At 40.0% G+C, this 14,415-nt stretch overlaps 1 protein-coding gene across 1 annotated transcript in view; it reads left to right on the forward strand.

Annotated features, from left to right (window-relative positions):
- Positions 1-5,820: 5,820 nt before the first annotated feature.
- The window catches only part of LOC120538620 (dynein heavy chain 3, axonemal-like), a 155,956-nt gene continuing 147,361 nt past the window's right edge, over positions 5,821-14,415 (forward strand). Inside the window, exon 1 of the mRNA XM_039768006.1 lies at positions 5,821-6,010. Coding sequence (XP_039623940.1) covers positions 6,002-6,010 — 9 coding nt within the window. The 5' untranslated portion in view covers positions 5,821-6,001. The remainder of the gene's footprint in view (positions 6,011-14,415) is intronic.

Consider the following 14,415-nt stretch of genomic DNA (forward strand, 5'->3'; position numbering starts at 1 on the left):
TACTGGCACATTTTTGGGTTGTGGAAGGAAAACTGGAAAAAAAAGACCACAAAGGACATAGGGAAAGCATGTAGCTATCACACAACCAGTAATCAGGCTTTGATTTGACCCCAGATCACTAAATCATCATACCACCCAACATTATATATATCCTATTCAAAACAATGGACACTTTAGTCAAAAATATGAATTAGAAGATTGCTTGAATGGAAGTAATGTTGGAGTTGGTTTTTAAGAGGAAGATCCTACCCCAGCAGAAGCAGGCAAATGTAAAGCAAGCAACATCACTGCAGTATGATTTGGTAATTTTCAGAAAGGCTTTGGTATAATTCTGCATTGAAGATTAACTCCAAGGAGCCATTGGCATCAGAGATAAATTATAAAGCTGGATTTTGTGTTAGTTAATTGGCCAGAGACAAGAAATGTGGGCTATGAAATGGGATTAGGTCTTCAATATAGTGTCTCAGAGGTGTGTCCTTGGAATATTACCCTTTCTCATTTTTATTACATTTAATAATTTATATTCTTGTCTAGTGAAGACATTTGAGAAATTAGATGATGACAACAGAACTCAGGTCATAGCAAATACTAAGAGGCTAGCAAATTAAGAATGACCTGGGCAATCTTTACATTGGGTCAAATGCTTGAAAAATGTGGGTTAATGTAAAGAAGCGTGAAAACCTGACATGAATGAAAAGAAACATTCAAATACAGGATGGGTGATGCTAACCTATAGAAAGCAGCTACTGAAAAGGATTTGGGGTTTACATATCATTTTTATCATACCAAAATTTGGTAAAGTGGTTTTAAAATACATTTCAAATGTTATGTTACAATGTAAAAATTGTTGTAACTTCATTCATAGTTTATTTTGTTTAATATACTTAAAAATCCCAGGAGGAGAAGGTGAAACCTGCACCATCTATCACACACCTGGGATGGCGATGGGGCTATCATCCCATCTCATAAACTGCAGGTGTGGAGTTTAAAACATGAAGTAGAAAAGACAAAAATGAATAGACATCCTAACAGTTTAAACAAGACATAGACTTATCTGCCACAACATTAAAACCACTGACAGGTCAAGTGGCTAACCAGGCTAACCACTGATTATCTCTTTACAATGGCACCTGCCAAGAGGTGGGATATATTAGGCAGCTAGTGAACATTAGACAGAATGTCTGCGTTTTTTCCCAGTTGATTCTGGGATTTATCAGGGGTGTGTCCTTACTCCTACTCTTTTCAATGCCTGCATGGATTTGGTGTTGGGCAGGTTTGTGGGATCCAGCAACTGTGGGGCATCCATTAGTGAAGAAAGATTCACTGATCTTGACTTTGCTTACGATGCTGTGATCTTTGCGAAGTCAATGGAGGCTCTGATCAGAGCTCTCGAAAGACTGAATGAGGAGTCTGAGTGTCTGGGCTTGTGAGTGTCCTGGATAAAAACCAAGATCTAGGCCTTTGTTGACCTTGTCGAGAGGTTTACTTAACTCTGCAGTGACATTCATGTCTCTGGTGACTCTTACTATGAAGTCAGTAGATGGACTGGGAGAGCATGGGGGGTTTATGTGGTCACTGGAAAGGGGTGTAAGGCTCTTCCCATTTCTTTGCAAAAGAATGAACGTCCCAAGTCTATAGAGTCCTGGGGCCTCATGTATAACGCCGTGTGTAGAACTCACACTATAACATGGCGTAAGCACAAAAGCCGAAATGTGCTTACGCACAGAAAAATCCAGATGCAGGAATCTGTGCGTACTCCAACTTCCACGTTCTTCCGCTAGATAAATCCCGATCAGCGTGAAAACTAACGCTCGTGCACGCGCTTTATGTAACGCCCCAAATCCTCCCAGAATTACGCCTCGTTGAATATGCAAATCAATATAAATCGCCCTTAAACTCAGCCTTCTGTGAAAAGACAATGGGAAAAGCACGGGGGAAAATATAAGAATTTCAGCGAATACCAAGTGGAGGCAAAGGAAAAACATACTATTTGTTCAAATAAACCGTGGTATAATCAACAAAAGGAAGTTGATCGAGTGACATAGCGTGTTGGAGAAACTTGAAAGCTCACATTCACAAATCGCACAGTGCTGGAAATAAAAAAGAAGTCACATATCAAAGTCGCCGTGAAAAGCCGAGTTGTAGCCCACTGTCTGAGTGTCATATGAAAGCTTATTAGGGTACAGAGAAAAAAGGCACACAGTGGGGAAAAAGCACGAAATGTCAACTTCAATCTCTAAATTTCCACTTTAATCACGTAGTTTATTTGTCATTAAAGTAGAACATCATAAACTTCATCTTAAAATCGTTTAATTAACCAGTTTCTCAAATCACATCGTAATTAAAGTAGCACATTAAATGCTTTGTTTTGTATTTGATCTTCTATGTGCTCTATGTGTGTGAATCACTACTTGCTTCTTAAACCGGCTCTCTTCCTCCAACTGGACACAGAGTCCATTACATTCGTGATATTACAGTTCTCTGAATAACTAAAATACTGAGATGTATACGTGATGTCATTTTCATGATGATAGGAGTTAAAGCACGTTATTAAACATGGGTTTCACTTCGATGAAATAATTTATTGCAGCAGTACTCAGGGGCGGCTCTAGGCTTGTGGTGGCACTGGGCAGAGGAAGAATCGGTGGCTCCTTCGCCCGCCAATGTCAGTAAGGTAGCTTATGCACGGTGGATGGCCTCGTCCGTTGCAGACACTGCATAGCCGCCTCGTGTTCATGACACAAGCATTTAACTTTTGCCGAAATTTGCCGCTGTGTTTTTAGCTGTGTTGTTATTTTCTCTTTCTGTGTTATATTCAATATATATTGGCGTAGCCGTCACTGCAGTCAGTGCTTTTCTTTCCCCAAGTAACCGATCGCCACACAATCAGCTCTGTAATAGAAGTTAACGTTTAAGGAACATTGAAATATCTTCGTAGTACATGTTTAATTATTCTATCCTTAACGACACTCCCAGTGAAGAATATAGATTATTTAAATGAAGTTAAAGTTTTATCTGTATAATTTAATAAACATATTTTGCTGCATTTCACCTTAAAAATGATATCGTCATCATATGTAAATACGCGCTTTATAAAGTGACTCAGGTTGTGCGATATTATAACTGTAGTGCAAGTTTACAGTGGGGTGATTGTACTTATAAGTATTAAAAGTTCTACAAGGAGCAATTGATTGAGTGCGTTTAGAGTTCTTGGGATGAAACTGTTTCTGAACCGCGAGGTCTGTACAGGAAAGGCTTTAAAACATTTTGCAGTGGCTGAGACACTAATAAACAATATGTGGTTAGTTTCAGTGTATTTATAAAGCCGCGTCAGGAAAATAAAGAGTAACCACACAGGAACAGTAGCACTGCTTTGACGCTGGGTGCCGCCAGTCTGCAAAACCGAGCGGAGAACTTGCGTACGACAAGGCATGAGGTACCGTGGAAAAGTGCGTGGCTTTATGCCAAGTGTAGGTTTTATACATCATGATTTGAACATGGAAACGTTCTTACGAAACATTTCTGTGCGTACGCACCGTTTATACATGAGGCTCCTGGTGCTTCCAATTTTGCTATATAGTTGCGAGACTTGAACACTATCTAGTGACCTGAGATGAAGACTGGACTCCTTCGGTACTGTGTCTCTTCAGAGAATCCTTGGGTACCACTGGTTTGATTTTTATGTCAAATGAGCGGTGGCTCATTGATGAGGTCTCAAGTGGTTGGACCAGGCCAAGGGGACACCAATGTAACATTGGGCTGCAGCAGATAGGTTGTTATTTCTGGGGGGACTAAACTGCTTATCTGCCTGGGGGGTTGCCAACCGGGATTCCAGGCTGCTCCGTTGTGTGGTTGGTGCAGCAACTCACTGTACCAGTGCATGCACTGCAATCTGACCCTGACCAGAAGTGAATAGTCAGTTGTTGAGGGTGACATGTTGGAAGCAGGAAAAATAGTCAAGCATAAGGATCTGAGCAACTTTGACAAGTAACAAATTGTTATGGCTAAATGAATGGATCATAGTATTTTGTGGGGTGTTCCTGGTATGCAATGATTAGTACTACCAAAAGTGGTCCAAGGGAGGACAACTTAGTAAACTGGTGTTAGGACCATGGGTACCCAAGGCTCATTGATGTGTGAGGGGAGTGAAGCCTAGCCCCTCAACGATCCTATAGAAGAGCATCTTTATCACAAATTGCTGAAAAACGTAAAGTCACAAAGTGCCTTGTAGCTTGATGAATGTGGGGTTGCATAACTGCAGACAGGTCATAGTGCCCATGCTGACTGACCCCTGCCCAAAATTGAAACTGCCAACAATGGGCATGCGAGCATCAGAATTGGACCATGGAACAATGAAAGAAAGTGGCCTTGTCTGATAAATCACATTTTCTTTTTGATCATGCGGATTGCTGTGTGTTTGTGCATTGATTACCCAGGGAAGAGATGGCAGCAGGATGACCTACAGGAAGACAGCAATGGGTTTCTACAGGTTTCAGTACACCTTCTTAACTCAAGGAGTCCCTGCATGTGTTACTGTACATCTGTACTACACCTTGTGCATTTTTCTATGTGTGCCAATTGCTCTCCTCTTTCTACTCCAGATGGATTTGGCTTTTCTTACTGCCAGTTTGATGACCTCACTAGCAGCAGCAATGACTTCTGGGAGTCTCCAGCCCCCTATTACCCTGGCTTTTGTTCTCCTCTCTTCCAGACGAAGCATTAAAGTAATTTATGGCTTGTAAAGGTCGCCTTGGATGAATTCATTGTGATGCAAGCAGCACAGAGATATTTTCATGGTCTATCCTGCTGTTAGGGTACACTCTCTCTGTGCTGCTGATTATTGTTGGGGGAGGGTTAATGCCGGACAGGAATTGGCAAGCCTTGCGTTGTTATGCACAGGGCCGGGGCAGATTTCAACAGTCTAGACCTGAGTAGGCATGGGTATCAGAAAGGCAGGACTGGTTATGAAAGTGAATGGTGGAGAGGGAGGGTAGATATGGAAACGGCAAAGATAAGTGAAGGTCCTGTTGGAATAGTAAGAACAGGTTAGTTCTGAGTTGGGTATGGACACTTGTCAGACTATGAAAAGGTACACACACAGACACAGATTCAGGTGAGGTTGCTCTAAGTGGATGTGGGCACATGCTGAACATGTCAGGTCCAATTAGAGGTGTGCTTGCATGAGTTAATGTGGACATATGGCAGATAGTATCATCACTGCTTTAAATACAGATGGCAGGAATGTGCTTGGATACTTGCTAGATAATGGAAGGTGGATGAGCAGAAATAGGTCAAGTTTCAATGGACTGTATCAGTCAGACCTATGGATGAAAGCAGAAGGTGCACAGGACAGGGCAGTCAAAACTAGAGTTGGACATTAATGGATAGTCCAATATATTATGGATATATATCTTACTAGTGATGGTAAGACCCTGGAGCTGAGTAGGAATGAATGTTCAGGACAGCACACTTTCTCAGTGGACATGTAGAGGGCAATGAAAAAAGCCTGGCTAACAGGAGGTAACCTTTTGGTGGACACGGTATTCATGTAGACAAAGGTTGATGGTAGACAGTTTAGAAGTTAGTGTGGAGAATCAACCTGGATAGAACAGGTTGGAGTAGACATCTAAAAAGCCTGGACAGATACAAAGTGAAGGACAGGACGGCACTGACTAAGTGCAGGCACATAATGGACTGGAGTGGTCCCGTGTGAGTGGGTGGGAACTCGCGCCGGAGTAGAGGAGGTCGCTTATAAGTGAGACGTTGGTGGTAGATGCCCCAGCAACAGGCGCTCAGTACCACGCTCGGGCGGGACACGTTTGGAAGATAATCGCGCCCCGCCCCCTCCGCCTCGTGCCAGGTTGCGCGCGCCCCGGTGCCTACATGAGTGCCGCTGAGCAAAGTCTGTGTTGACACGCCGAGGCGCGAGCAACGCGTTACCAGTGGGAACAAGCGGGAAGAGCATAGGCGGTCTACCGAGGGGCGCACTGGTACACCGGCGATGGAGAAGGTAAGAGCGGAGGACGCATGGGCGGCGAGACGATAACTTTCAAGTAGGGCTGAGGGTTAACAGTGAGGGAGAAGCGACCGCGGCTTAATTCAGGGTCCATTAACAGCGGCTGTTGACTTGCTGTTGACGGACAGTATGCTACATCATTAAGTGTCCACTAAAATGTTCAAAGCAGCTCAGCGAACACACAAAAGTGCTTTCTACAAAGATGCACACCGCTTCATGGAAACACAGTTAGATCAAAGCTCGGACTGCAGAGAATACACATGGGCATCCTCTCTGTGAGAACGGTAATTAGGTTTTAGAAAGGGAATCAAATGACATCAAACAGTGAGAGGAGTGAATAATCGACTTCGTCTTTGGGGAAAATGTGTTTTTAATTTGAGGAGAATGCATGATGATCTTTTAATCGATAATTAAGTGTAGATTAGGAACAGCTCGAGAGACATGAAGGCAAATATATACAGTGATCGTGAATGTTACTTTAAGACGCCCGAGAGGTACCAGCTCTTCACTGTGCTTAGAGGCTGCGCAGTACAAAATTGTGTATTTTCTTCTCATCCGATATAGAATTAAATACATAAAATAAGATTCAAATTAAGGCTTTTTGTCTTATAATAACATTCTCAGTTTCAGTTAATTCAGTTCCGGATCTAGTAACCAGGACCTGTTTCGGGCAGCATTGAACAAGTACCGATGTGCAATACAGGAACCAAACCTGGACCGGGTCCCGCTTTCTTTCTGAGCCCACGCACGTACACGAGACCAGTTCCGTATTACTTTTACAGTATCCCGGTCTCCGTGGTGCTGTGATTCAGAATGGGGTGTTTGTACTGGGGGCAGCGGTAGAGAGAAAGGCGAAGCGGTTATTTAAGAGAACAGTTACTCTTGTAATAAATCAAGCCGTGTATTATATAAGGAATTAATGGGAGACCTATCCCATGCTGAGGTATGGGCAAACTGGAAGGAAAAACTTTGGAATTGTTTAGAAAAGAGTTGGGTCGTAAATGTTAGCACAAATATATGCAAAAGGATTGCGGCTGACATTATACGCCCAGAAACGTGCCTGCCTATACGTGTCAATTCTGTTCGGTGCCGTGAGGTATACATTTAGCATAGGATGGTCCGGCACCTTCAATTCTGATTTCGAAGAATTTTGACTGGCTGACGTAGTTTCAGATACTTATTTCTTGCTTTCCGGTCCATTGAGTGAAATAAATATTTAATAATCATGTTAACATTTTCTCTCGCATTCTTTTCAAATATTTAAAATCCATATGCGTAACCTTCTATTTACTGAAGTTACCCAATCCGGTTTCACAACTGAGAAATATCGCAGGGAGTGGTATACCAGAGGGTACCTGTTGTTTTTCACACCACTTTTGTGGGCTATAATGACACTAAACATAAATTCTTTCTTCAGGATTGGAGGCAAGACAAGCACCAAACAATGAGCAAAAGCGTTAGTCTCTCGTTACGGAACCTAACAATTTCATCACTTGATACATGTCTGTTCCGTTAACTTAGAATAGGAACCATTTGTTTTCCTTATTAAAAGAACTTCGTTGACCGCGTGATGTAATGTATGGATTGTTAATACAAATTCATAAAAAGGATCATTAGCGACGTTTTTACGGATAGCCGGTGATCGTGGAATAGACATCAATGGCTTTTGGTAGTTGCACAATGTTGCTGCGGATCTCATACATTAACGCTAAAGTTAGCACGGCTCATTATGAGATTGCAGCACACTGTTGGGGGATGCAGAAGACAGCCTTTAGCCTTTGTAAATGTGTATAGAACATGGTCTTTCCGATGGTTACCTATCTATCTATGCTTTGGCAATGCGAGATGCTGCACAAAGCACGCAGTTTCCAGATTTTTTTATGTCACCAGGCTGACCCCTCGAGAGGCTTAGTTCACCCTTGGTTTTTACGGTTCCCAGATAATCTTCTGCCTATTTCCAGATCCCGCTTAAGTTATTATACTATCTGTCTAGTCTATGGGTAGTGTTGGCAATATGGTTGCGAGTCACCCCACCAGCGGACAAACTCAAATCAGTTATAGATGTCATCACAATGTGTGCATATTTGAGATATACAAGGAAAACAGTGAAAACCCTCGCTTGCACAGGGAGAACGAAGACAAACATTGACTGTAGACTGACACCGCAGCGCTTCCTGCCCATCCTGAACAACCTGCCGGAGACATTGATAGGACGGTACCTTGCGTGTCTTGGTGCTATTAAGTTCTGGGTGTTTCTCTTTGCACATTCACATTCTAGTCAACTGCGGGACAAACATCGTATGTCACAGTGTCGCCCGATTTTGACAGCTGACTAACGAAGCTCCCAGCGACGGTAAGTTTATTGATTCAATTGAGGGAGCCACAATAGCGCCAAGCATCGCAGAAGCCTCGGGCAAACTTAGAAGCGGAAAACTTCCTGTTACAAATACCCACTGCCTCCCACCCACACGAGCACAGAATTATAATTTCTTCCTTCTTTTCTGAAATGCGATTCCTGGCTTTAGCGCTCAAGCAAATAAGCTGTCAGTCCTCCGCCTGAGAAATGACTCATTACTGCCATCAGACTAACGGCCAAGGTGTGGAGCAGGGTCCTTTGATTTCTCAACAGTCCCGTCCCTCGTCACCAGACTACTTGAGCAAACAAGTTATCGAGTGCAGTCGAAATAAAACAGAATGGTCAACTGTCATCTTCTTCACTGAGAAACGCATTCTTTCAGTTGCTTCAGAGTAGGCAACTATGACTTGTTGATAGACTATTTTTGCCAGACAATGGGGCACTCAATGTACGTTTGCCAGAGTCTGGCCCTGAAGATTTATGACTCTCAGATTTGAATTTCAATGCGGAATCTATGTGTCTACTAACGTCTGCCAAATTCATGAACATTGAACATATTTTTAATTTGCAGTTTTTATTCTTTATTGTTTTTTATGTCATTACAATAAGTCTTTTTTTCTTGTAATTAGTTGTATGCTACATTTTTTTTTTGTCAAACCAATGTAATTTAAATAGTTTTTCTCTTTCCTAATTTTCATTATTCCATGGAGTGTGTTACAATTTGGGGCTTGGTAGTGGTCGGCAAGAATAATAAAAAAAGTCTCCGGCAATCTAAAGATCAATGGTAAAACAAGCCCATACTGTTATGGAGAAAGAGAAACTAATGCTGCAACACTTGACCTGCAGCTCCCGTTAGGCATCTTCCGAAATTGTTAATTTTTACTGTTGGTATAAGAAGATAAGATTAAAAAATGGACATAGCTGACTGAATCTGAAGGAAAAAGAATGTATATTAAAAACTTTAAATAACCTGCTAGTAACTCTGGTGCATTATTTATTAGACAAAGCTTACAGATGTTGAACCTCCTGAGCAAAACATGGATTATTAAGGCACAGTCTGCCAAGGGTAAGGAAACAAAAAGACTTCACATTATGATATGTATGTGAACCTGGCATAAACCTAACTGTGTTACGTATTTTACCTGTAAACTCACATGGCAAGTAGACCTCACCAAGTAAATCCATTTTAAAAATCACCCATTTGTTATGAAACCTGCTTAATCTAGTTTAGGGTCATAAAGCGAGCCTTCCCTGACAGCATTGTTACAAGGCAGGAAACAACGCTGGGCAGAGAGCTAGCCCCTTGCAGGCCCATTCATACACACATTACGTTATATGCACCAATTGAGAAATGCTAATTAAGATGACATGTTTATGATTGGGAGCAAAACCTGAGAAAAAGACCATAAAACCACCAGGAGAACAATCAGATGGTGACCAGCCTTTGATATAAACCTTGGATTCTGAGCCAGACCAATTTTGGTAAATAAGCATTAATGTCTCTTGAGGATGGTAGACTTTTGTGAGCATAATTTCAAAAGAAATTTGATGTGTCCACAAAATGATTATACCCCATGATGGTATACACTTGTAAAAATAATTGTTCTTTAATGGCATTTTATGGTTCTTCACTGGGTTGTGTGGTTCCTCATAGAGTATTGCTTGACAAACCACCATTTAGTTCAGGGAAGGTTTTTTTTTGCATATCAAGTTGGTTCTTTGTGCTTTTTAATACGTTGAAAAAAGCTGAAGTCTTTAATTTATGGTTGGCTACCTAGCAGGAGACTAACATATTAAGAAAACCTGAACTTAACTTGTGTTTTTGTATGCAGCAAGAGTCCCTTTAACATCATGAACATATTGATATTTCACTAATCTGTTACCATCTGTTCATGGTTATTTACTGTATGGCGCATGTTACGGATCAAAATAAATAAAGGTCCTTTTTGGGTCCTTCATGTCAATGTGTCTATTGGGCACCAAAAATTGTTGCCGTATGGCATCGCTCTGAAAAACCACTCTGGCACCTTTATTCCTAATACTATCAAAAAGTACAACACTACTGTATTTTATTCCATTTAATGGAATGAAATAATGATGTCCTGTTGAAAAATATAGTCTCTATTTCAGTTGTGTTGCAGTTTGAGTACAAATTGCACAAAATGCAAAATTATTATCTCTGTAGAGAAAAATAATCTGATATAGTAATTTCAGAAGGCTTCTAACTGTGTGCAGTGCCAAGAACTGCACCAAGTTTCATTGAACTGAGCCATTTATGAATTGCTCTGTCCACAGAGACAGAGACACACACAGACATCATCACTCTGAATGTGGTTAAATCATGTTCAGAGATACCTAAAATCTACTGAGAACTCGAAGCAAAACAAATTCACATAATATTTTCCATATTTAAGTGTGTGAAAGGTAAAACACATCCATCTAATCATTCTCATCTCTTTTCTCTCCAGTTTTGCTTTTTGCTGTTTCTTCAATGGCCCCATTGACCATACTCCTCCTGATGCAGCTTTCATGAACTTTTCCCTTCAAGACAAGAGAAGCTTCTTTAGTAGCTGGAATACTTGACAGCTCCCAGAATATCTTGCCCATAGAAGCCACTACTCACTACAATCACCACACCCTAAGGTACCTCACACATCATCTCTATCAATCTTTCTCTTCATCAGTTCTGCAAACCTGCACGGCACATGCTACGGCCATATAAGCGATTTACCTACAATCATCTTAACAATTATAACACTTTCACTAATACTCTTCACCTCCACCATTTTGTTTGTCCATTTTTCTGACATAACTTCATGAACCCCAAGACTGCCATCACTGCTCCGTTGCCATCTTTTCTGTTCTATCTCGTATCCTGTGTGAAGCACACATCTACTGTCTTTTTGTTCAACATTCCCACCACTTCTTTGGAGTTTCCTGTTATACTTCAAATTTTCCAAATCACAATCTTTATACTCTGTTATTTGCACCTCATACACGCTGCCTCTCCTTTGTCTCCCTTGCCACCAAACCAGCCTCACAGTGCAGCAGACCTAGGACCATCAAAGATCAGTTTTCCACTCCACCTGTGGTTTGGCTGAAATCTCCAACATTCTCTTTGATGTAGGCAGGTGGAGGTGCTCATGGGATACTATGAACTGTAACCTGCCCCATTGTTTGTAATCCTCATCTTTGAATCTCATCATCAAGAGGGAAAGGAGCAGTACTTTTTAAAGTCAGATGCTCTTTATGATGACAGCTTTCTTTAGTCACCTTTTAAAATACACACAAAAGAGGAGGTACCCCAGGTCACAGGAGAAACATATTTACTTAATAAAATGGAATCTTGATGGTAAGTTCAAGAGCATTAACAGTCTTCAATGTGTAAAACACTCTGCAATTTTTTACTTAATTTCTTAGCAAGCAGTTATTGAAGTGGGTGTTCAGAAAGCTAAGTGATTAATTAAATGTGATCCATATTTAGTGAATTAGGTAAACAAAAAATGTAATTTAGGAAAACGATTTGTACATATATGGCATATACTGTATGCAAAGTTTCAAACACTCATCTCCTGGCAGAAAAGTGCTAGCATTTCAGATTTCATTTTTTAATATTAGCTCGCATGTGACTAATCGTTAATTTCTAGTAGTGTGTTGTCTTGCAGCTCAATGCATTGCTAGTGCAAAGTGAAGTGGTGGGGACTGCTTTGTTCTTACATTATATAAAGCTGGCCTGACTTTTTGCTGATTTATTTCATGATACGTATATTATTTAGCTCAAATGAACAGTGTGGAAGTTCTCTAACGGCATATACTAGAACTATATTGCTTTAAGTATTTGGTTCTGTGTTCTTGGGATTTTACCAATGCCTGGCCAGCTGCACATGAGTTAATATATATCTGTTCTATATGTTGCCATAAATAGATGTGATTTATCTGTTATTTGAAATTAGTGACTCACTGAAACATTTATGGACTAAACAAAGACCTATATTGAGGAACTATAAAAATTACATATAAAAAAAAAGTTATGACACTTAAGCATTTTTTGCAAATATAGTTTTGATTTTATTATCAGCATGTATGCAAACATAAAATTGTAATGATGTATTGTAATCTTATTTGCTGTCTAAATCAGATGTATGTAGTTAATGAGACTGCATTGAAAATAGACTGTGGCGATTTCTGCTTTAGTCATTTTAAATAGACAGCAATAGATCAAAACAATTCATTATTGTTTGCAATTCAGAGAGGCAAATAAAATAAACACAACAAATATCGTATTGTGGTTTATGAGTGGAACACCTATGGAAGCATTGCTTAACAGAAGTAAGAACTCCAACTTGAACACTTACAGGAAATACAAATAAGAGTAAAACGAACAATTAATACAGTATGAAACACCAACATCCTTCCTGGGCAATCTACAAACACAACAGTCTCAAACGCAAGTCCACTGGCACCCATTTTTATAACCAAACAATCCATGCATCACATACACAAAGTTGTTCTTTTCCATCAAATGATTACCAAAGTAATAAATAAATAATGTAAGTGACATTTGACAATAGTGTACATAAGACCACACTACTGTTAAACTGTGATCAGACCAAAAAGAAAATGGAAACACTGCCTAGTAGAGCTGCCACTCTTGGATAAAATCGACTTTAAAAGAGCAAAGAAATTACAGTAATTAAGGATAGAAAATACAATACAGATAGACACGAAAACAACTTGTAAAACTTCCCCTAAACAAATGTACATGTTCAGCCAAATCCAGAGGAAATGTATGCAACGAAAGCACTGCTTCAGAGAGTAAATCAAGGAAAACAATAAGTAAAGTTAATAATTCCCTGTTTCCAATCCATTCTTCTTATTAAGGAGCAAATCATTTAGTATCCTTTGTATAAAGCTACTACATAAAATTATCCCAATTCAATATAAGCCTTCTCCACTAAACCTTACAAAAAAGGAACTTTCCTATCTACTGCGTCTCCCCCAGTTATGTAACAGACCATGTGATTGTCTTCCCCATCTACCTGATAGCCTTTGCTACCAAATCCATTTTACCTTCTCACAAGTGTAAACCACCATAAACACAAAGAGCCCTTCACTTAACAGTTTTAATCCATGTTCCTGAGGTGGAATTTAGGACAAAAACATAGAGTAGTTGTATCAGGAGAAAAGCAACAGAAATGATTACCAAGAAGGGGCAGGAGGTTGCTTTTTCTTCCTTTCTGTTATATTTACTAAGTGAAGTGCTGTTGCACTTGAGAGTGTTTGCTCTTCAAAAAGCAATTATATTCACCATGTCTCACTTGAACTAACTTGCAAAGTTCACAGAGACATATTTAAAGAGCAAGTTCACATTTTATTTTACAGTTTTCCTTCTTCATTACAAAAAATTTATATGTTTGACAATGGTGATCCATGTCTTTGCAGCTCTGTAAGATATGGGGATAAACCATGCATCTTCCTTGGACACTCTGCTTTTTTTATACCAACACCTCTAATAACAGTACACACTCCAGTACTGGTTTCCAAAGAAGCAGGAGGCCAGCACCTAGGAGCAGGGCAGAAATCAGCACTGAACTAGGCTAGTCCACAGCAGGATGTATGGAATTACCAATTACCTATCTCAGAACTTCAAAGACAGCCTATGCAGATATGGGAAGAAGAGGGTTTAAACACCAGACAAAAAAACAAAAAAAAAAAAACAAAAAATGGTAAACACTGCACCAATGAGCATGGAACTGTATTTGAAATAACTCTAAATCTCACAGACAGTTAACATTGTTTGACTTTTTCAAACTTTCTTTTGGGGCTGGAGTGATCTATTATTTGCATTGTGAAAACTGGCAAGTAAACTACCATTTCACTGCCATTTGTTCTGTAAACTGAGGATGCTGAGCATATTAACTTTGCATTAAAAAACCTTCATAAATGTCCTGTGCCTGTATTTAGTGTATTAATGTAGGTATTTATATTTATTTGTTTAATTAATTATTATGCTTTCAGTATGAGAATTTGTAACACTATATCC

Source organism: Polypterus senegalus, chromosome 11 (assembly GCF_016835505.1).
Source record: "Polypterus senegalus isolate Bchr_013 chromosome 11, ASM1683550v1, whole genome shotgun sequence".
NCBI classification, from domain to species: Eukaryota; Metazoa; Chordata; class Cladistia; order Polypteriformes; family Polypteridae; genus Polypterus; species Polypterus senegalus.